The sequence below is a fragment of the Rhododendron vialii genome, chromosome 7a, assembly GCF_030253575.1.
Source record: "Rhododendron vialii isolate Sample 1 chromosome 7a, ASM3025357v1".
Classification (NCBI taxonomy): Eukaryota; Viridiplantae; Streptophyta; class Magnoliopsida; order Ericales; family Ericaceae; genus Rhododendron; species Rhododendron vialii.
In genome coordinates, this window is record NC_080563.1 from 5,324,403 (window position 1) to 5,348,284 (window position 23,882).

At 37.2% G+C, this 23,882-nt stretch overlaps 1 protein-coding gene across 1 annotated transcript; it reads left to right on the forward strand.

Annotated features, from left to right (window-relative positions):
* The first annotated feature begins 7,627 nt into the window (after positions 1-7,627).
* On the forward strand, positions 7,628-14,218 carry LOC131334193 (uncharacterized). Its single transcript, XM_058369105.1, has 2 exons — positions 7,628-7,803; positions 11,885-14,218. Exon 2 carries the CDS (start codon positions 11,890-11,892, stop codon positions 13,999-14,001), a length of 2,112 nt encoding a protein of 703 aa, XP_058225088.1. The 5' UTR covers positions 7,628-7,803; positions 11,885-11,889; the 3' UTR covers positions 14,002-14,218.
* Positions 14,219-23,882: the final 9,664 nt, after the last annotated feature.

Sequence of the window (23,882 nt, forward strand, 5' to 3'; positions counted from 1 at the left end):
ATATATTACAAAAATGCCATCGATTTTTTTTACCTAAATCAAATTTTGTCGGAAGCATATATAAAAAAAAACCTGCTTCTATTGGCGTTTGGCTCTCTCTCTCTCTCTCTCTCTCTCTCTCTCTCTCGACATCGCTCTTTCGAATCTCCAGCGAAATCTTTCAAATCTGGGCCAATAAAGTTGCGTGGAATGTTCCTTACCCGGCGAAATCTTTCAAATCTGTCAAGTATCGTGGACGGTGGGAGCTGGGCCAAGAAAGCTTCGTGAAAGCAAATGAATTTGGAATTTTTTGGAGTTTATTGAATTTTTTTTTGGATTTTTGGTCTCTATTTTTTTGAAGTTTTGGTGTCAACAAAGGGAGTCTAACAAAGAAACCATATCCATTTGGAAGAAAGCCTATGAGCTGCGTGGACAGTGGGTAAAGAAAGCTCCCTAAAAGCAAAGGTATTTGGAAATTTTTAAAGTTTACTGAGATTGGGATTTTTTTGGATTTTTGGTCTCTGTTTTTTTAAAGTTTTGATGTCAGCAAAGGGGATCTAACAAAGAAATCATATCCATTTGGAAGAAAGCCTACGAGATACGTGGACGGTGGGTAAAGAAAGCTCCCTAAAAGCAAAGGTATTTGAAATTTTTTGGAGTTTACTGGGATTGGGATTGAAATTTTTTTGGATTTTTGGTCTTTGTTCTTTTGAAGTTTTGGTGTCAGCAAAAGGGGACTAACAAAGAAACCATATCCATTTAGAAGAAAGCATACGAGCTGCATGGACGGTCAATAAAGAAAGCTCCCTAAAAGCAAAGGTATTTGAAAATTTTTGGAGTTTATTGGGATTGGAATTTTTTTGAATTTTTTGTCTCTGTTTTTTTTTTTTTTTGGAGTTTTGGTGTCTAAAAGCAAAGGCAATGCTCTATTAGGATCATCGTTGGCAGTTTTTGGTGTTAGAAATGTTCTTTGTAGCTAGCTTCAAATTTTAGTTTGGGAAGTGCCGTAAGCATGGGTAATTCTCTTTCGTGCCACTAAGAAGAGGATCACATACTACACACTAATGAATCGATTTAGTGTTTGAGCCACTAGCTAGCAAGTGCCGTAGGCACAGACAATTTCAATCGGGGTGCGTAGTGCTGTAGGCACAGGTAAGCACTAGGTGGTATATACAGCTTGACCCCGGATTTTTGTCTTGAGGTTTGGGATCACGGGTTTAAGTTGATGGAGCAACGTCATACTCTAGTAATGATATTACAATACCACTCACATCTTTACTGTCCCGAAAATAAAATTGGAATAACTCTCCACGTGAAAAGATTAATAAGTTGTGGTTACATTACTGACCCACAAATAATTAATACGAAAGCTGTATCCTGACTAAAAGCCAAAAGATGTGTGAAAGGAAAGGAATCTCCACTACTACAATATTCCCTCCGTCCTTTTTTTTGTGTCCAGTATTTCATTTTGGGTTGTCCCTTAATAAGTGTCCATTTTGTAAAGTTAGGGGGGTAAAAGTTGGTGTATTGTCTATTTTGTTCCTAAAAGTAGATTTTATTTTGAAAAGTTAGTGAGTAAAAGTGTAATGATGATGGGTAAGTAAGGAAAGTGGAGGAAAAAGTTGATGTGAAAGGTGTAATAATGATGTCTTTTTAATAAGTTGGAGTTACGAAGCAGGACACTTAAAAAGGGACGGAGGGAGTAATAGATATGCGTCACACTAAAGAGATTCGCAAAGATCACGGTTTTCAGTAAAAGCGTGATAAAAAGTGGTGCTTAATTTTTTTTATCTCAGTTTAAGTCCAAAACTGAGATAAAAAGCGAGTTTTAGTACGAAATAAAAGACCTCACTTTTGCGGTGAGATAAAAGAAAAACAATCTCACCCTTGTGGCGTGATAAAAGATTTTAGGGCCAAAAAAAATAAGATAAAGGATCTCGCTCTTGTGGCCAGATAAAAGAGAAAAGACCTCATCTTTGTGGCGTGATAAAAAAGAGAAAAGACCTCACCTTTGTGGCGTGATAAAAGATTTTAGGGCAGAAAAGAATGAGATAAAAGATCTCACTCTTGTGGCGAGATAAAAAAGAAATGACCTCACTCTTATAGCGTGATAAAAAACTTTAGCGCGAAAAAAAGTGAGATAAATGATCTCACTTTTGCGGTGAGATAAAAAGCCTACCTCTGAATTTTCACGTGGACGGGCTGGTACTCATTTAGGCAGACTTTGAAAAGTTATATGAAAAAAGCAATGTCGTTTACGAACTTTGAAAAGTTTTTTTCTTACAAAAGGTAAGAAGATAAACTCTAATTACACTCATCTCAAAAAATCTTTATGTTTCATCTTCATCTTCACACCCAAAAAGATTGAGAGAGAGAGAAGGCAAATCTCACAACTGGGTTCCATCAGTGTCCAGTTGTTTCTTCGATTACGAGCAAACTGTTCCACTAGTGTCCAATTTTCACGTGGGCGAGCTGTGATCTTTATGGTTTATTGTATTAGTGAAATTTAGTTATTTCGGATGTATTCCAAGTATATGTTTGACACATTAGGTAAAAAAATAATTATATTATTATGGCTTAGCCTTATTTGAAAAAGATTAAAATCCAATTGAGAAACCACCATTGAAATTGAAATTCAATATAAACACAAAATTCATGTGAAATGGTTAGTTTATAAAAAAAAAATTCTAAAGTTTGCCTATAATGTTACAATTTATAGGTTGTGATAATTTTCAGAAAAATACAAAGCACACACTACAATAAAAAACACTATTGTCTACTAAATTTACTAGCTAAAACTAAATTTTTCGCCCCAAGAAAATCTTTTGGTGATCAACAACTAATTTTGATTGGCAAAAGATCTATTGTTATATTTTTAAAATTTTTAAAACAATGTTTATATATGTATTTTTATATATTTTAATATCATATTAATTGCATTTCAAAAAATTCAGCAAATTTTAAGAAAAAGAAAAAAGTTTTCTCAATTTAGGAAGTAAGTATAAATATTTTTGTTTTCCTAATATAACAGAAGTTCTTGGCTAGCTTAATAGTAAGGGCATGAGAAATCAACTAAGGGTGCATGAGTTCGAAACTTGACAATGACAAGAAAAGATGGTCTAGTGATATAAAGAAAAGATCACGCGCAATGGTTTTTCATCTCAGTTTATGGTGGTGTGATTATTTTGAACTTTCAATTACGGTTATAAACCGTGATCTAAAGTGACTTACAATCATACCCAGAAAAGATAAATGATCACGCCCAAGAAAAACAATCACGGTTTATAACTGTGATAAAAAGAGAAACGATCACACCTTTTGGACGTGATTGTTTATCTCTTTCAATCACGGTTTATAACCGTGATAAAAGAAAGTGACTTACAATCACACCCAAATCTATCACAGTAGCAGGAGTGTGATGAAAAACTTACAATCACGACTAATAGCTGTGATCTTTATGATTTATTGTAGTAGTGCTCCAACAAGAACCTCGAACAATCATGGTTGAATAACAAATAAAGCTATAAAACAAAAATCCTTTTAAGCACAAAAAAAAAAAAAAAAAAAACTATAAAACTAAAGGACTGACTTCGGCCATGAACTTGGTCTTCAATATTTGCTATTCCTCAACTTTTTTGTTTATAATTCATGTGTTCGGGTAATCCAGGAGCATTGCTGCGTGGTGCCCCCACCCTTCTATACAATATCACATATTTGTGTGATTCCGACCACGAAATATGTGGAGGCTATTGTTGGAGACCACTTGATGATGACAGCCCCAAGGGCACACTTAATAATTGCTCCAAATTATGACCTCAGGTTCCCAATGATACTTACGTCAGTTTAAACAAATATCATTTCAACTATATCATCATGATTCATGATCCATGCACATGTTTTGGTATGATTCTCGAGATACTCATGTCATGCCAAATATCGATTTGGTGAAACGATGTTTGAACATAGCAACAAGTCTCGAGCATTTTCAATCCATCTCCATAACTTTAAAATGAAGAATGAATGTGACACATTGAGAGAATATTTTGTAATTTATCTTCTTTTTTTTTACTTTTTGTATTTTTTGAGAGAATTTTAGAAGGATTCATCGTTCTTTTTAGAGGTTTTGGTCTCCAAAATGAAGTGCAGTCTCCAAATATGAAGGCCACACTCCATTTTGGAGACCAATACCTCTAACACGTGCAACGAGGTACGACTCCAGAAATTGTTATTAGGGTGAATTTTAAAAGACCACCCAATCATGAAGAATGTAGATAACAGTAAAAATGGAAACCGTGAGTGCAAATTAACAGTACACTCAATTGTATATAAAATTGATAGAGAAAGATAAGTGAAAAGAAAAAGTAGAGGAAGAAGACACAAATTGTATAAAGCTTTTTTTTTGTTTTTTTTGATCCGCCAAATGAATAATTTTTTTTTTTTTTTTGATCTGCCAAATTGCATAAAGTTGGGTATCCCCTTTTTGCGGTAAAGAAGATATGACTCATGTTTTGGAGGCCACTGATCATATCCAAAGTTTATATGGATATGCATATATGTGACTGGATGACTCCAATTTTGTCCTTGTCTATCATTTGTACTTTCTATTATTGTCTCTCATTTCGGATGACATTTGTGGTTCTTATGTTCGATCTCTAGCTTACACTTATTTTTATAAGGTTAAGAAGAGATCGAAATAAAGAAGTATGGAAGGTAAAAGCCGTACTTCTAAATGATCAATGCAAGAATGGTTAAAAAGGCGACGTTAAAAATAATAAAAAAGCCAACATATTTAGTGAAAAAGTTGCCTACATATAAATTGTCGAAAAAAAAAAAACTCTCATCTAAAAGACCGACTCCCGGGCACATGAGTTAATGAAGATGCATTGGTTGATCACAGCTTCCTATCCGACTACTAGTGAAGTCCCAATTGCTTGAATTGTCTGGGCAGATTGAATCTAAGAGCAATCCAATACACACGAATTACAATGTCAATAAATTGCAATCTTCCTCCAATTAGAAACAGTTTCCTTTTTCCCCGAGTTTTATTACTAAATCTCCAAATTCAAATTAGTACATTGTAAGTTCCATCGGTAGAGATTGAGAAAGAAACAAGAGACGATTGTCAAAATTTTAAATAGATGCTACAATATAATGCATGTAGCCCATGATTTAGCCTTTTTTTTTTTTAATCTTTGACATTATGCATTAGAGAGTTTAATATTAAGTATTGGCTATATTTTACATCAGACATCTTATTTCGCCAATGCAATGTAACTATTCTAATGTTAGAATTAAATACTCCATCCATCCCGGTTTGTTTGTCTCATTTTTGACTTTTTAGAGCGTTTGACCTCTAAAAGAATTGTCTATAATTTTCAATTCGTAATGTTTTTAATATGCAATATGGATCTTGTTTGATGGATTTCAATTAGTTTTATTATACAAAATCTTCAAAATCATAAAAAATATTATAAAATGTATGATATAAGTATATTTTTAAAATACGTGAATTTCGACAATAGGACAAACAAATTGGGACGGAGGGAGTAACAAATTGAGAATGAAGCAATATACAAAAATGCCTGAGCCCGACGAAGTGAGGACCGTTTTAATTGGTGCTTTTTTGGAAAAGTCTCCTGGACAGTTGGACCATTAATTTCTCAACAGCCCATCAAAATCCTTACCACTTCTAACTTTCTTCTCGTTCTGTTGCTATCTATCTAATTAATTTCTTGTTTGTAGATAATGTCTAATAAAGAATGACATTAATGAAGTACCTAACTACTGGAACTAACAATTACTGTCCAACCAAAGTGATGACCTGTACCTTCGTCCCTTTATTTAATCTTTCAAAAAAAAAAAAAAGAATCTTATGTAATCCCTATTCGAATATTAATAAACTACTCTTGCCGAGAAAAAAAAAATTTGTTTTTTTAGGAAGTGAAAGAAGTGTATTAATAAAAGAGATTATACACAACCTACCGTGTTCATTAAATATGGACAAGCAAATTGAAAATAAAATGGCAAGACATGAAGTTTTCTGTGTTTTTGTTTTCTATAGTATTGAAACGTTACTCGATCATCAAGAGCAACAGCAGAAGTTCATGATGTTAGCGGGAATGAATTGCCTTGGAGCTCTATTTTCTGTGTGACTCTGTGGCAAATTTGGAAGGACCGTTACAGAAAAGGCTTTGAAATGGATATAAAGTTTCTATATGGTATCAAAGCGGGGCCTGTTCCACCCCACATTTTATAAAATTCACAATCCACACCCCGCGATGACAGACCAGCAAAAAGGCTGCACGATGATACGACCCAAAAATGGCCACACGTGACAGACCTCAAACGCGGCTGCACGTGAGGGGGGATGTTAAGGAATTGAATCCCACATTGCTTGGGAGTGGAATGGGTGATCACTTAATAACATCTGGGACCTCTCCACTCATTGCCAATTGACTTTGAGATGGATATAAAGTTTCTACAAATACTAATAATATGATTGTCATCGGCTCCAAGACAATTCTTTCATACACAAATGAGATTTTCCAGGCTATCAAATCTTCTCTCCATAAAGGATTCACAAGACCTATCCGTCCATTGGGTGTGAATACTTCTTGGAGTTTCATTGTGGCTTCGACGATTGAATAAAAACTCCAAGACTCAAAAACGTAAAAATATTCCTCCATCTTGTTTGAACTAGACCCACGTCCGTCCTTTTTTTTTCCTGCTGCTCCTTTTGTTTCGTTACCCTCGCATACAAAAGAATACTACCTTTTGTATTAGCCATAACATGTGCACCACTTCTGCCTCATTTAGGCAGGTTTTACCAATTGATCTCAAATTGATACCCGTTCAATCCTTTCCAGTTGAGCTCTCACCGACCCCTTGATCTAAACGCGATCATTCCATTCAATCACTCTCAATTACAAATAAAGATTTGATTTTCTTCCACATCCTGAACAAACACTCCAGAAATAAATAATAAATAAATTACAACTCGATAATCAGAGATACAATTAAATGTGTATTTTGTCTTGACATTTGTCAACATAAAGAGACCATGGCCCGTGATCCTAACATAGAGAGACTAGGTGCGGAGCAGAACGAGGAATTGATTGTTTCGATGGAGAAACCATTATCGATGAGAGAAATTTGGATACATGATCGCCTCAACCTAGGGCAGATCATTGATTAGGAAGTTGAATTGTCTAGTATTTGGGTTTGTAATCTTCTAACTATGCTGACACAGATGTTGCTCCCTCTGTTTGTTTAAGTTTTATAATATTCCGAAGTACAAATTAAAAAAGAAGAAGTAGAAGTTCATGATGTATTTGCATGGTTTTCGATTTTTTTAAAGTCATCAATCTCACAGCTAATTAAAAAAAAAAAAACAACTATAGCTCTCCTAACTAGCTAGCTAGCTAACTAAGGTCGATCTTCCTTTTTATTTTATTTCAGAAAACTAACGAGATGATTAAGGTATTCTTTTAACATATTAAGTAAACATACAACTATATGCATTTTTATACTTGTCAGATTTGTCACACATAAATTCGTTCAATCTTTTTATTAGAATTGATGATAGCATTCCTCTAAAAGGTGCCCTTAATCCGTACACTTCACGAATCCTCCACTGTAAATTACAGTACATACTCCCCTAGTCCCCTATATCTAGACACTTCGTTGCTCTCTCTCTCTCTCTCTCTCTCTCTCTCTCTCCTGCATTACAGTTTACAAGCCATTGAATATCGAAGTCTCACAGCTTTATAGTTTCGAGAAGTTCAACCACGTACCCGCGGACGGTCTAATAGTTTGTATTCCGGTGTATGTACTCCCTCTCTCTCTCTCTCTCTCTCTCTCTCTCTCTCTCTCTCATATGCTGCTGCTTTGGAAGTGAATTTAGTACTCCAACTCGCTGATATTTTTGTTCTATGTCGTCACCTTTGGACCGTAGTTAAGGAAGTTTTTTTAAATGTTTTCCAAACAAAGCACCGTTGTTGATTTCTAGAGTGAGAGCAGGGCCAGTCCTTAAATTTTCAGGACAGAGCCAGAAATTTTAGTTAGTAGGGTCAAAATTTAGATTCATATGCAATCTAGCAAATGTTTTGGTGGAAAATCAAGGTGAGTCCCTAGTGCCTTCGCTTCTGAAAACTGAAAACCACCTTCGAAACAAAATGAGAGGCAGGGCCAGCCCTGACCCTATGTTATTTTTTTTTTCGAATGACAGTCTATGATTGATCACGATTACCTGATTCCAAAAAAAAATTATATTAAATGTTTCTTTTTGGGAAATTCCAATTGTTGAAAACAGAACATTAGCTCTGATATCAGTTATTGGATTATAAGAGATCAAATTACGTGTTCAATCTCACCAATACACACAAAAACAGGATCCTGGATGCTATGTATTATAGAATAAATACGCAAGAGAAAGCAAAAAAGAAGAAGCAAGACACAAGATATACGAGGTTCGACAACTTGCCTACTCCTTAGGAGCTACACGGCCCACACCAGTTTACTATTGATTGATGAAAAATCTTACAAGTTCTCTCTTTAAGCTGTCTCAAGAGTTGCCACAATTTTTTCTCTTGTTTTCCGAAGCCTCTCGACCTCAGGTCATGAGCCGACCCGTCCCTCCGACACAGCCGGCCTAGCGTTGGGCCGAGTAGCGGCCCGCCGCTAACCCAAAGCCGGTCCGGCTCTAGCCTATATCAGGCTTCACCCCTAACAGTTTCGAGTGAATACTTTTGCTTGTTTATAAGTCCCTTGAAAGAATACATTTTTGAAGCTACCTTCACCGACTAGAACGGATTCACTAAGAATACATTTTTGAAATAGTCCTTCACCCTTTAGCATGGTATTAACAACTATATTTAAAAAGCCCAGGAAAGTTTAAAAAAAAAATAAGTGGTTCTTTTTTCTTTCTTTTTTATGTGTACCAGTTTTAGCCATTCGATAGTGCATTCAAGATTATTAAAGAGAAGAAGAAAAAATGACAAACATAGTACTCCGTATGAGATATTTTTAAAGAAAGAAAGAATGAGAGAATTTATTTAAACCAAAAATAGTGACACATAAAAGGCCTATTAAGCTTTTTTTAGGGACCCCGTGAAAAAAAAAAAAAAAACTCAGTATAATATGACATATTTAAATGGAGTTCTACTTTCTACTTTTATTAAATTGAAGTGAAAGGAATACATGGGGATATAATTGACGAAAGTTTAGGTGGAATAATTTTTCACCTAATATACATAAACTCGTGATGCGATAGAACTCAGCTTTACCATATTCTTCCGAACTATCCATAATTGGTACTCCCTCTGTCTCACTTTTAAACAAAAAATATATATTTCTACAAATTACTTTTTTATTTTCTTACACCAAATTAAATTACTTATTAAAGTGCTAGTGTAAGAAAATAAAAATAATAACATGTGAAAATATTTTTTTTGAGATTTGAAATTGCACAAATTTTTGTAGGGGACATTTAAAGTGGGATGGAGGGAGTACTAATATGTACACTTAATGCCAAAAAAGTTAAGAGGTTCAAATGTATGTACTATAAATATCAATGCAGTTTTTTTGAATGTATATACACATTTTAGAAATATTAATTCACATTTTGCATATTAATTATTGTCCATTTGGCTGAGGTTATCATTTTTCTTGTTATAATACTTGTAAGCGTTCCGCTGAGCACTTTTTGCATTTTTTTGGGTTCCTTATTCATTTTTTTTGCGTTTGTTAGTTTTGTCCCTCACTTTTTTTGGTTATCCAATTTGCTCGTCAACACGAATCGGAAAAAGTAAAAAATTATGACTTTTACCCAAATATCTTTAGAAATATACAAGATAAATCTCAAAAAGCCCAAAAGACCGGTTTTATCTTGGATATTTTCAAAAAGTATTTGGGTAAAAGTCAGTAATTTTTTACTTTTCCGATTCATCTCGGCCGAAAATGGTTAAATTATCCAGTAGTTTGGGAGCATCATCATCTAGTGTTCCAGACAACTCCACAACCACACATTTAAGGTTTATTAAGTCTATTAACTCCGCATAAATATATAATAGTATGTGATTTTTAAATGATCCTAAGTACTACGTGACAGTCTCGGACTACTCAATAATCATGCACCAGGGAAAACACTTTATCTGGGTAAGACACTTTAGGTAAAATTGCGCAACTGAAAAACGAACAAGGCAAAAATTAGCCTTCCAATCACCCGCCCAACCAAACAACAAACACCATCAATGAGACCGATGCCAAGATTCCCTCCTAGGGGGACCATTTAATGATACTCCAATACAAAGTTTTATAGAAACCAAAATTTGCAATTAATTTAATGCTAGCTAGCAAAACATGATTAGCATATGGTATGTTAACTTAATCGTTAGTTGAATAGGAAAAAACTATCTTAGGATAAACTTAGGGCTGCAAACGATGGAGGCGAGTTTTAGAATATTCTAGCTCATTTGTTACCTTCCTTTGTGAGCTCGAGCTCAATGAAAATTAATTTGACGACGGACCCGAGCCAAGCTTGCTTATGTTTGAGTCGAACTTAGGAAAAAATACCAAGTATTTATGCTCTCATACAAGTCTAGAGTTGCGAATAAATTTTTTGTTATGTTCGTAAATAAGTCAATACATATATAGTAACTATATAAGTATAGTATTAGTTATAGTACTTGTACGTTATCTTTGGTTGTACTATAAATAAAAATAAAATTCCAATATGTACATCCAAGTTTATATGTATCTAAGTTAATTGAGCCGAAAACGGTCAGATTTAGGTTTGAATAATTTATTAAACGAGCCTAAAATTGACATTTGGATTTAGTTCGTCTAGTAGACGAATTAAACTCGAACAAATTTTTACCGAGTCAAGTCTTGAACGATTCACGACGACTCGGTTTATTTGCAGGCCTAGGAAAAAGTTAAGGATTTGGGTGCAGGGGATATTGATTGTTCTTCTTATTTGAGTTTCCTTTGAAACCCACAACAAAACTTTAGAAACATGACAATGAGGTATCTTTAGAAACTTCGCCCATCCGCATTTAAAAGACAAAAAATAAAGCCTGTCACAAGAGAGCCCTTAGGGCCTGTTTGTTAAGAGATTAGGAAGGGAATTATCCATGGTCCTAGATTAATCTGCCACAAGGAAATTAACGTCTGGGGCTGTTTGTTAGTGGTCAAAGGAAGACCAATTATTTGTGGCTCAAGATTATTGTTTTTGCCACAGCCTTGTCCGATGTTTAAGGGGGTTATCTATGGCTCTTGGGGTGCAAAAGAGCCAAGCCGAGTTTTGTAGTGTTCGAGTTCAGCTCGTTTGTAAACACGCCGATCTTATACTAACAAGCCAAGTTAACTTTTTGAGTATTGAGCTCGACTCGTTTAGTAAACGAGCCTAAAATTTGAGTTCGACTCGATTACTAACTAATTAAACGAACTTGAACAAGCTTTGATAGAGTCACAATACACTTGGGCTCATGCTTCTCGGAAGTCATTGCCCCTTGTTAGACATAGTAGGAAATTAAGTGCTCCAAGTAAGTATTCTTACAGAAATTCGTTGTTGGAATTCTCAAATTCATGATGAGGGTTTGATGTCTTCTTATTGGAAGTCATAGGTCCACATTGAGTCATACCTTGTTCTCTTGTATAGCATTGCTATATCTGAAATGAGGAGAGAAGCTTATTCACAGGGTGCCGTGAATAAGTTCTTCACGGCTCCGCACAATCTTGTCCGTTCATTCGCGCAATCAATGGTTGAGATTGTCACTTCCTCCGTACCGTGATGTGGTTACTGGTGCTAGGCAACTCTGTTCGGTTTCAAGTCCATCGATATTGCGCTAGCGCTGCTGCTTAAATTTTTACTTTTGTTTTCGTGTTTTCTCTTCCCTCATTGCAGGCAGCATGCCGTGCCACAGGGTCTGCCAGTTCCATTCCCCTCCAGGGGATTACAACGGTATGGCAGATATGAGGGCATTTTGGGAGAATTGGGATATGAGGATTCTAATTCTCTACATCCTCCTCACCCAGTTGTACCTCCATTTCTCCGGACGGATCCGCAGACAGAGTAGGTCATCGCTCATCATTGTCAACGTTTGGTTGCTCTACCTGTTTTCTGATTTGTTTGCCACAATTGCTCTTGGAAAGCTCTCCAAGCTCAAGGTCAACAGCGACGCCAAGGACTACCTCAATCAGATGAAAAACAGCACTTATGACAAAGCAACGCACAGTTTTAAGATCCCACCGCTCGATTCTAAAGTGAAAATGGGCAAAGACGCGCTTAGGGTGATTTGGGCACCTCTCATCTTGTTCTATCTCGGAGGTCCGGATACCATTACCATCCTACGCTTTGAGGAAAACAAGTTGTGGATGAGACACCTTTCAGGACTCGGAATGCAAGGCCTGAGAACAGCTTACGCCCTGGTAGCAACCTTGTTCATGCCCGGGTCGATCGCTTATCTGGCACTGTTGCTATGTATCCCTGGAATCATCAAGTACGGAGAGAGAGTGTGGGTGGTCTGGTCGAACTCCAACGACGATTACACGGGTCTGATTCCGTTAGGTTCAACGCCCGAAATCGACGAATCCAGGGCTCCCCAACCCAGGGCAAGGCTAGCGCTCCTAGCCCATTCCTGGTTGCATACTTTAAGGCCTCATGTTGAAGATTACGAATGTGTGGCAGGCGAAGTGAGGGCTTTGGTAACACAATTCCGCGAAAGAATTAGCACGGGTGATGAAGCCTTCAAATTGATCGAGATCGAGTTGGGTTTGATATATGAGATGCTCTTCAGCAAGGTAGGCACGATTTTCACCTTATGGGGAAGTATTCTTAGATTCCTGAGCTTCTCTTTCCTAGTTTCTCTGCTCGTGGTGTTCTTGAGCACCTTAATGCGTAACAAGCTTCCCGAGCATTTCATAGGTGATGATGTGATTACCATCGTTCTGTTAGCTGGAGCTATTTTTCTAGACCTTGCTGGTATTGTTGTGCAACTTTATTCGGATTGGGCCTTGATTTGGGCGTGTAACAATATTGATCGAATTAAATGGGGGGCTAATCCGGTTCTTTTTCTCCACAAAAATATAATCTCTGACCGCAAGACGTGGTCTGGGGTCATGGGGCAACTCAGTCTCCGGGAGTACTGCAAAAACTATAAGCCAACCGTGTGCGATAAGACGTGGGAGCGTCTTTTTGGCAAGGAAAAAATGTTGAAGAGATACAAAACACAGAAGAAGCTAGTCCCGCATTTGAAAGATCTAATCTTCGATGGCCTTCGCGCGATATCAGGTGTGAGAAGAGCTGAGTGGACCCTCTTAAGAGATGATCATGCACAGCAGTTCAAGTACTGGAGGAATGAACTAGAATTTAGTCAAAGTATTGTCATCTGGCATGTTGCTACCGAGGTTTGCTACTGGTCGGATCCTGGTAACGTTGATACGAAAGCACGCGTGGTCAAAATGCTTTCCGATTACATGATGTACTTGCTTGTCGCATGTGCTCCTAGATTTCCCTTCTGCAACATATGCGACGAGATTATGCAGAATCGTAAAGATATGAAGGAACTTTTCGATTCGTATGAAGGGGTTGGGAATAAAGGCAACACCACCGATACCACACTTGTGAACAAGAAAAGGATTGAGAATAAAGGCAAAACCACCGATACCACACTAGTGAAAAAGGCAGGGGTTGAGAATAAAGGCAACAACACCGATGCCGCACTTGTGAAGGAGGCACAAAGGATTGTGCATGGTATGAAGGGGGATTCGAACAGCTGGGACTGGGATATCATGGGCCATGCGTGGGTGGAGATGATCCGCTATGCAGCGAGGGAAAACCCGGTGAAGAATCACATTGAAGAGCTTCGACGTGGGGGAGAGTTTTTCACCCATGTCTGGCTTCTGATTATGCACTTGGACGATTCGGAGAAGCTGAAAGGAAGAAATTCTAGCCGGGTGGATGAACATGACAGTACACTTGAAGATAGCAAGAATTGGGATCTCACAAGGTTTTGGGGATAACCCTGCGGCAAAATATCGTCGGCTCGAAAAAGTTCTACTTATGGATTGCTTTTAAAGTGTGTTTATTTGTTTTTAGGAAACACTTCCTTCTATTCTGCTGTAAAATTTCAGGACAGGTTGGTACTATTATGTGTGATTGTGAATGCCTGTGTGTGATATTCATGTTGTTTAATTGCTCAACTATTGTAATGATCGATGTTTCAGTCTCTTAGCACTATGGAGTACAGCATGATATATGTGTGTGTGTGTGTGAGGGGGAGAGATTGAATGCAGAGCTTGATATCCCTCACTTAACCAGCTCTTATTTATTTACTCCTACTATAAGTAGTCTCTTTTTTAACGTTCGGTTCACTTGTTGAAAATGTTGTGTGAGGATTGTATTCATAAGAAAAATGAAGTGAAATGGATTGAAGGAAATTTGGTTTCCTGTGAGTGTTTTGTCAATAAAATGTTGTACAGGAAAATTAAAATTTCTTCATTTCAGCTGGATTTACGAAAAATTGTTTTCCACTGAAAAAATTGAAGTTGTGGATTTTACTTTTTTCTTTGTAACTGAACACAAAGAAAGTCATAGAAAAATTGATTTTCTCGTTCTTGCAACTAAATGGGGTCCAGTGTTTTGAAGATTTTTTTGAAAAGATGATACCATATTTTATTGTGCGAAAAGCAACCTCATGAGTATTAGATTAAGCAGCTTAAATTCACCCTTACGAATGGGATCCCCTTCAGCATCAGTTGAAGTCCACCAAAACAAATGTCATCAATACTGAAGCCAAAAGAATTAAACGAATAGGCTGGAGAGAGAGAGACCCCACCCCGTTCTGCTAAATAAATCACTTTGATTTATTTTTTGTTCTTATTCAAATTTTTTTAGTATTTGTTAGTTTATCGTCAATTTTTTGAGGATTATTGCATCATCATGACGAGAGAAATCTAAAAAGTAAAAAATTTTGATCGAAATCTAATTTTTTTGAATAAAAACAAAAATAAGCCAATAAGCCAACTTTTTCGTCTTTATTAAAAAAAATAGATTTGGATCATAATTTTTTACTTTTTAGATTCATCTCATCATGATGATACAATAATTCTCAAAAAATTGACGAGAAACTAACAAATACAAAAAAAATTTGAATAAAGACAAAATAAACCAAAATGGCTTATTTAGCCGAACGGGGAAGACCCTCACCTGGACAAATTAATTATGGTATACCCGGCCGCTCTCTGGCCAGTTGTTCGCCGTGCACTTACAGTATATTCTATAAAAATTCTTCTCACTTTCACTTGTTTAGTTCGCCGCTCGATCAACTCTTTGTGCCACGATCTTCTCTCCATCGTCGCCCATCATGCTCTTTCAAGCCATTATCTAGTTAATTTCCCTTGCCACCTGTCTTTGTTGACCCCTCCTTCGTCGCTAGAACCGCTTCAAAAGCTGCACCATCGCCGCTGTCTTCTGTATGTCTCGATCCCAACTCTCCATATCTTGTTGGGATTGCATCCAAGTGGGGTGGTGTGCGCGAAGTACAGGATCACTCTTCACCTTGTTTTCTTACGCGTATTAGGGTTTTCTTTTTACCTATATGTAATGATGTATATGAGAGCAAAGAGGGGCGTGACTGAAACAATGTGAGGGAGAGGGAGAGGGAGAGGGTGAGGTCGAGTGGGTGAGCCGGTGTGGCCCATCGGAGGGGTAGAGAGCCGGTTGTGACTCTCCCGGCCGAGATGTTTTTTCATCTTGTATTATTGTGTAAATAATATTAAGGGAGTTTTTTCTCGTATTGTTGTGTTGTTGAGTGACCCCGGACCCGGATCCTAACATATCTATCTACTAAAAGTGGATTATTGATTGTGGAATGAAAATGATCATGGTGAGACTTTACATTGTTAATTTTAGCAAGCCTTTAAATAAATAATTAAAAGATAAATTGGTAGATTTTGATTATCCAATTTTGGTTATACAGATAGCCTAGGTTTTAACTTGACAGTTCCCTGTCCAACATGAGATTCCAAAGTAAAAAAACACAACTCATCCGATTGGTTGATTTTGGGTCATTAAAAAAAAAGAGGAGGAATCTACGAGGCTTGTATAGATCGGAGTTATTTGAGTGATTTTGAGTCCAACTATGAATTACATTAGGTTTCCTTCAGGTTATGGTATCCACGAATCTGGGTTCAACTTGAATAGCATCCAGACGTACGTAACTACTGAAGAAATTCATGAATCAAACCAGAGAAGAGAGAGAGAACGAGAGGAGAGAAGAGTAGAAAGAGAAAAGGATTTCATTGCTTGATTGTAAATTCCTCAACTGGATTACAAAGTGGTGATGCGTCCTCTCCTTATACTTGGAATTACAACTAAATGACAGCTCAGCATTTTGAGCGTAAGTCCACCAACTTACCTAATGGCCAATTAACAAACTTAACTAACTCACTAACTAATCTGTTACAACTCACAAACTAATCTGTTAACAGTATGTTGTTTCTTGGCACACCATGACATAAGGTTGAAACCAAGAAACAAACAATATCCAGAGGTTGATCTCCTGTCTAAGAGATTCCCTGTCCAATCGGCATCTGAAAAGGCACTTATTTGTAATGGACTTGGAGTAAAAATCAACCCTTGATGAAGTGTACCTCAAATATACCTAAGAATTTGTTTAACTGCCACAAAGTGACTGTGTTTGGGACTATGCATGTGCTGACAGGCAAGGTTTACAGCATAAGCAATCTCAGGTTTAGTAAGAGTAAGTTACTGAAGTGATCCTACCACTGTTCTGAACTAATGAGTGTCAGTAAAATTAGGATCAGGATCAAAGATAGTAGATTTTGATGAAGTAGGAGATGGGTTGGATTTACATTCAAGCATTCCTGCCTTAATCAGAAGATCATGTGCATACTTGGTTTGAGACAAAATAATAGATGAACCATGATATAGAACTTCAATCCCAAGAAAATAACTCAGACATCCAAGATCCTTCATCAAAAATTTAGAACTTAAAACTGAGATCAATTCAGAAATATATGCAGCATTAGCTCCAGTAACTAAGATATCATCCACATATATCAAAACCAAAGTGATATCAGAATCTGTTTTCTTAATGAACAAAGATGAATCATCTTTGCTCTGTGTGAATCCTTGTTGAATCAGAAAACCAGAAAAAGGCATAAACGGGTAAGGCCTTCTGGCTTCCAATGAACGGAGAAAAAGGCTACTAGCCTACTAGGGATCAGAATACCTCGGGAATATAGCTAGTCCACAGCTGATATCCATCCAAATTTAGAGTTGGAGCTAATGCCATTCTAAACTTCTCCCTGACACAAATTAATAGGATAAAGCTTCTATATTCACATCTAGTTGTATGTGCATATCATATATACTCCTCGCTCTGGCCTCTGGGCTTCAATGCGAGAAACTAAAGACACGTTTGTGCAGCACATTATTTCATGAGGGACTTTTATGCAAGCATTACCTTGACGTTTGTGCAGCACATTATTTCATTAGGGACTTTTACGCAAGCATTACCTTGAAGCAATGTTAAAGTTATGAAGTAGTATGAGAAAACCAGAAACAAAGATTTATCCATCATGCGGTATCCACTTAAACTTCACTCAGGCCCGGCCTTGGGCATAGGTTCATTAGGCAATCGCCTTGGGCCCTCTAATTTTTGGCTCAATAATTGAGCCTCCAAATAGCGGAATATTGAATATTATATATGTGAAGTACATTACAAATAGGTAAATGTGGTACGGTGGTAAGACGCGCATGTTTTAAGCATGGGATCGAGAGTTTGACTCTTACAAAAAATGGTTTTGAAACGGTGGCTTTGAGGCTTGAACTCCCTACCTAAGTTACTAAAGAGGTGATTCAACCAATTTGCCACTAAACCACAAGGCCTCTTGCTTCTAAATCAAAGAACTAATTCATATACAAAAAGATGAGATGCTTCATTTTCAAAACTCGGTTAGGGTCTCGAAAATCTCAAGACCAGCCTGACTTCACTATGGAAAGCGTTTGATAAAACCATACAAAGATGAAAAACTGAGACACTATTCAGCCCTTAATGCAAGCAGAAAGATTCTAGTTGTTGCATCATTTAAAAGCATGTCCGAAATTGCTTGGAACTAGAGGTAGCCTAGATGGGCTTGATTTTACTAAATTTTCCTAGGAGGACCTCACCTTCCAGATTCCTCTGTGTCCTTATTGGATGTGATAACTGTTACACCGAGAGTTTTCCCATTAGGAATCAATAGTTCTTGTACATGCTTGATTCTGTGAGTTTAAAAGTCTCAGATTTCGCCTTTATCTCTAATCAGAAAGCTTCACAATGAAGGGAGAGCCTAGCGCAACGGTAAAATTGTTTCACTGTGATATGAAGGTCACGGGTTCGAGTCGCGGAAATAGCCTTTTTGCTTGAAGGGATAAGGTTGCGTACATCAATCATTCCCCAGACCCCGCAATGGCGGGAGTTTCGTGCACTGGGTTTGCCCTTTTTGAAAGCTTCACAATGCACCTTCAGAGCTGGCCCCGAGCTAAAGCAAGTATTGCGGTCGCATTAGGCCTCTAAAAAATTTTGAATTATAAGGGTCCCTCCTACTTTTTTATCCCTTATTATAGTCCAACAAAAGATGCTCTATTTTTAATTTTCGCTTTAAGCTCCCGAAAAGTTAGGGCCGACCCTGTGCACCTTGATTCCTGAAACTCATGTAGCCAGTATACAAAGAACAGGGCTAGCAGGGCAGAATGGATTAAATCCTACCCCACACCCCCCAACCTGAGTTAGGTTTCTAAACTTCTAATCCAATCCTAACCTAAGAGGAAATGTTCCATCACTGGCCACGTCCAGCCCACCAGCACAAAGGACAGATGGCTAATATACTGCCATCCCTAGCCCCTTACTACATTGGCGGCTCGGATCTTGACCAAATAATAGATAGTTCAGATTCAATCCGATATTGTCCGAATCGAGATGAACGACCATATCAGTCACTCTACTCCTGCTACGTAGGGGGTTCTCATCAGCATCCCTGGTCCCGAATTCGAATTAATGATTCTCGATTATTCATGCCAAACGGCTTTGTTCGTTTGCCATTTTAGTTTTGTTTTAGTTTTGTTTTTCAATCATTACCCTACTTCTTTCTCCAATCATTACCCTATTTTTTCAATTATTACTTCCACATCTCTCTCTGTCTCTTTCCAATCATTATCCCTATCTTCAATCATTATTCTATTTCTCTCTCCACCCACTACCAAAACTAAACTAAACTAAACTCTCAACCAAACACAACCTTAACCCAATTAGTGGTTTTTTTTTTTTCCAGACTATCAAAACTTACAATTATTTATTACCCATATAAAGTCGCTTTGAAAAATTTGTGGGACAAGTCTTTTAACACATCGCACATGCAACAACGATGTGGAATAACCCTAAGTCGTTGTGGTGGTGGTAAATTAATTTAATTAGGCTTAGGACTTAAGTGAGTTCCCCATTTTAGTCCTCAAATTAGAAACATCTTTTCTACCAAGTCAGTGGAGTTAGTCCATATAGCGCTTTTGTCCCGGTTTTAAGTGGCCCTTTAAGTCGGGCCACTGCTAGTAGACCGTAGACGGTGGAATTAGTTCTCCGAAAATTGTATGCATAAATTATTCCGAACACTTTGGATAATTATCAAAAACAAATATAGCACACATGTACTGATATGTGAAATAACTTCTAAAGTACAGAGTAAGGGGAGAAAAAATATGTTAACACATGAACAAAATGATAAGCACAAAATATTGATATGTAGAAGCTCCAATACCGTACGTTGTTAGTTCTTTATCGTGCTTAATTGGATAACATTATTATTTTTTTATCATCCACTTCGAATTATTGATATCGCAGGAAAAGACGGTAATTTAATTTATTTTAGCCGTTGGTGCACAAGTACTCCTCGTTACAAAAAGCTTGCAAATATTTTTCAAGTTAGGTCCTGGCAATAATCATGGGCCGAGAAGATACGGCTGTGGAATTGGTACGATTCGTGCGCTTGCGAGTACATTAAAATTTCACAACACAAAACAAGTCTCTAACATAACGACGACTCCATCCAGGATTGAACGAGACTTAAGAGCATCTCCAACCCATCTCTAAAAGTTTAAAATGGAGAATTGATGTGACATATTGGAGAGAGATTTTGTAATTTATTCCTATTTTTTGCACTTTATGAGAGAATATAGGAGGGCCTCATTGTACTTTTTAGATATTTTGTTTTCAAAATAGAAGCAGGGTCTCAATATTTGGAGAACCAAAGGCAATTTAGAAACCCAAATATCTAAAAAATAAAATGAGTCTTTTCTACATTCTCTCATAAAGTGTAAAAAGTGAAATAAATTACAAAATATCTTTTTAATATGTCACATCCATTCTTTATTTTGGACGTTTAGAAGTTGAGTATCATCTCGATCCTTTTCACCTTTTTGGTGGGTGAAGGCGTATGAACGTCATCTTTTGTTGGCCACTCATGATCCCATCCAAAATTCCAATTGTACGTACACGTTCAAATCGTTCATTTGTCTTTGCATGCACTCCGACTATCGGTACCACGGAGCCAGGGAGGACCGATAATGTATTGACGTCGTGTGGGATTCATTTTTGGGTTCCCTACGAATAATTCAAATCATTAATTAATTTTGAAATAATTTTTCAAAGTAGCTTCGCAAAAAATCAACTCAATTACATATAAAGAGCTGATCAAATCTTTTAACTTTTCATTCAGAGTTGAGAGGAACCTGAATTCTTAATCGAAACTTATAAATTAGTTCAATTATTTGCACATATCCAATTAAGTTGATTTTTTTAGTACAAGGCTATTAAAAAAATTATTTTCAAATCAACAAACAATATGAATTGTCAATGTGGGACCCAAATAGTGGACCCACACACAACCCCCACCTCCCCTTTTTTTTTTGGAAGAGCCCTCCCCCCTTTAGCATGTCGTTATTCCCTCTGCCATATGGATAGATACGAGTCCCCAATTAGGCATCATAGAATGAAACAATAATTAAAGTACTGTATTTTCGACTGCTAAAAGTATCTTTTTCCCCTCTAAGAAGAAAAGGTGGAGGAGGGAGGCACCCGGAAAAAGCAAATAGCAATCTCTTTTGGGTATAATCATAAATACTCCAAACCCGCGATTGGTCCCATGAAGAATCACGTGTCGATAGTTTCTACCGCCTCACACCAAAGGCTCATAGCCAGTTAATTCGACAGGCGTCGCGACTAAAAACATACACTTCTTGACTACACAAACCTCTTAGGAGTAAGCTATTTATCACTAGACTACGACAACAGCTAGTGGAGCTAGAAGTATCACTTGACAATTACCATTCGAGCCAGTACTCTTCCACCCTTGCGCGACTCTTTCACCTCTCCAATTACTGTTAGAGTAAATTGTAAAACTTCTTTCAAATGTTTATTATGAGAGATTAACTTTTGAGCATGGTTCTGAATGCCGTACTTTAGAGCATGCACATGACTTCCTTATTCTAAATTCCAACAACTGGTCCGCAAGCAATTAGGCAAGGATTCATGTTTCACAAAAATTAACTGATGAACTAGAAAAAGATCTATGAGGGAATGATGACCACACTTTTGGTCTTGGTCTATTTTTTTTTTTTTTTGGGGGCTAATTTGGTCTTGGCCTCCAAATACGTACCTTGGGCCGGTCCTGGTTGGATATGATTTCAACCCAGCCGCAGCCTTACGACACCTGAAAATGAAAGCAATATGTCAGTCCCCTGACGTAGTAGTGCCCTGGTTGTTGGAGTTGAGAGCTTCACAAAGTTAGTCAGTAGACACAATTCCATAATACTATCTCTTGTACGCACGAATTGAATGACCAAAGAAGTACTGCAAAAAAAAAAAAATGCATAACATCTTGATTGGTTCAATGTCGCTTACCAAAATACAAAGTTGATGGAGATGAAAAAGTTTGCAGCAAATTATTTTTTTCACGACAAAAGAAATTTATCTATCTTTTAAGCAAAATGATATTGGTACCGACGGTACCGTAAGGAAAATGCACCGACGGCCGCGCTGGGTCCTCTCCGACCACCGGACGGCCGATCCAAGCCGTCCAAAATAAAAAAACAAAAAAAAAACCAAGTGGGCTTACACGAGACTCAACGGCATCCGACGTGCGTAGGTGCTCGATCCAAACACCCCATTTTTTCATATATACATGCATATATGTATATACAAAAAAATAGAGTGTTTGGATCGAGCATCTACGCACGTCGGATGCTGTTGATTTCTGCGTTAGGCCACTCGGTTTTTTTTTATTTAAATTTTTAGACGGCTCGGATTTGCCGTCCGGTGGCCGGAGACGGCCCGGCGCTGCCATCGATGCATTTTCCCTATGGTACCCGTCGGTACCAATAGCAGCTCTCATCTTTTAAATGATTAGAAGGATTAAAAGTACCAAGGGGCACAATAAAAAAGCTCCATCTAAGGACATCTAGGATCAAAGGAAGAAAACCTCATACCATATCCCGAAACACCACCAAATTAAATCAAAAGAACCGGCAGAAAGGCACGTACTGCAGAATAAGCCACACCGAAATGAAGCAAACACGCCAAACACCAAAAGGAAAACCCATCAAATAACAACAAAACCAACACCAACACACATGCTAAAAACTACCCCGCACCAAGCAACTAGAAGAACCGAAAAAGATCTGACCACCAAAACCGCACCACAAGCGCTGAACTACGTACGGAAAGAACCAAATGAGCACCAAAAACAAATGAGATTAAAACACAGAGAGATAGAGGCTCCATTCTCTATATCATCAATCGCACCCTCCTCCAAATTAGAAAATTTCACCCTCCTCCCTATCATCAACGCCAATATCCTCTACCATCATTTCAACACTTAAACCCCTCTTGAAACTAACTTTACTCTCAACAAATTAAGCACTAGAATCCATCACTTGATGAGTTCGCTTTAATAAAAAGAGTTTCTGTTGGCAACATTAAGTATGATAAATATGTATAGACACAATAATTATCAACCTGAAAAAAGAAAAAATTTAGCAAAATATTGTAAACCTTGTTGATTATCAATTATTTTTCTGTATTTTTGTTTTCTATATTTTTCCTAGCTTACTATGAAAGTTTATGCATGTATATATTTGGCTATTTGCATAGTTTTATATATTTAAAATAATTAATTTGACTGCTAATTAGAAAAGAAAATTTTAATATATATATCCATCCAACTAGCTAATTAAGGTTCTCATTTTAATACTCCTATTTAAATCTACAAATCCAATTGTCCATAGATTTCGCCTACATCTCTCTGGCTCTCACACAGACTAGAGGAGCATGCTGTGCAGTCCCGTGTTGTGCATGACACACCGTTATCGCTTCGGTCTCGCTCTGATGATCGGATTTATTTACTTCGTAGAGTTATATTGTAAAACTAATATATCAAAAATCAGCTTGATCAAATATCATTAAGTGCCTCATCTGAATACTATTATATATCTTGAAATGAACATCCAATCCCTCTCACACATCTATATAATAAAATATCTATATAATAAAATACAAGGGTGTGGGGACAAGTTAGAATGGTTGAGATTGATTTGATCCAAGGCGGCTGAGAGACATTCTTACAAATTTATTAAAATGACCATCGTTTTTGCCTAAATTACAAAGCCGCCACCATACCCAAGTATGCGGGATGAATAGTGCCGTAGGCACAGGTAAACACTAGTACTACTATATTGGTTGAATCTTCTTACTAGAAAATTATTTTCCTTCTAATTAGATCTAACACTTTTTTGTCCTTATATTCCGTACACTTCCCGAATCCACGACTATAAATAATGTGCTCCCTAT

Excerpts from the sequence above, each read along its gene's own strand:
- LOC131334193 (XM_058369105.1), top strand. The coding sequence starts at position 11,890 with ATGCCGTGCCACAGGGTCTGCCAGTTCCATTCCCCTCCAGGGGATTAC.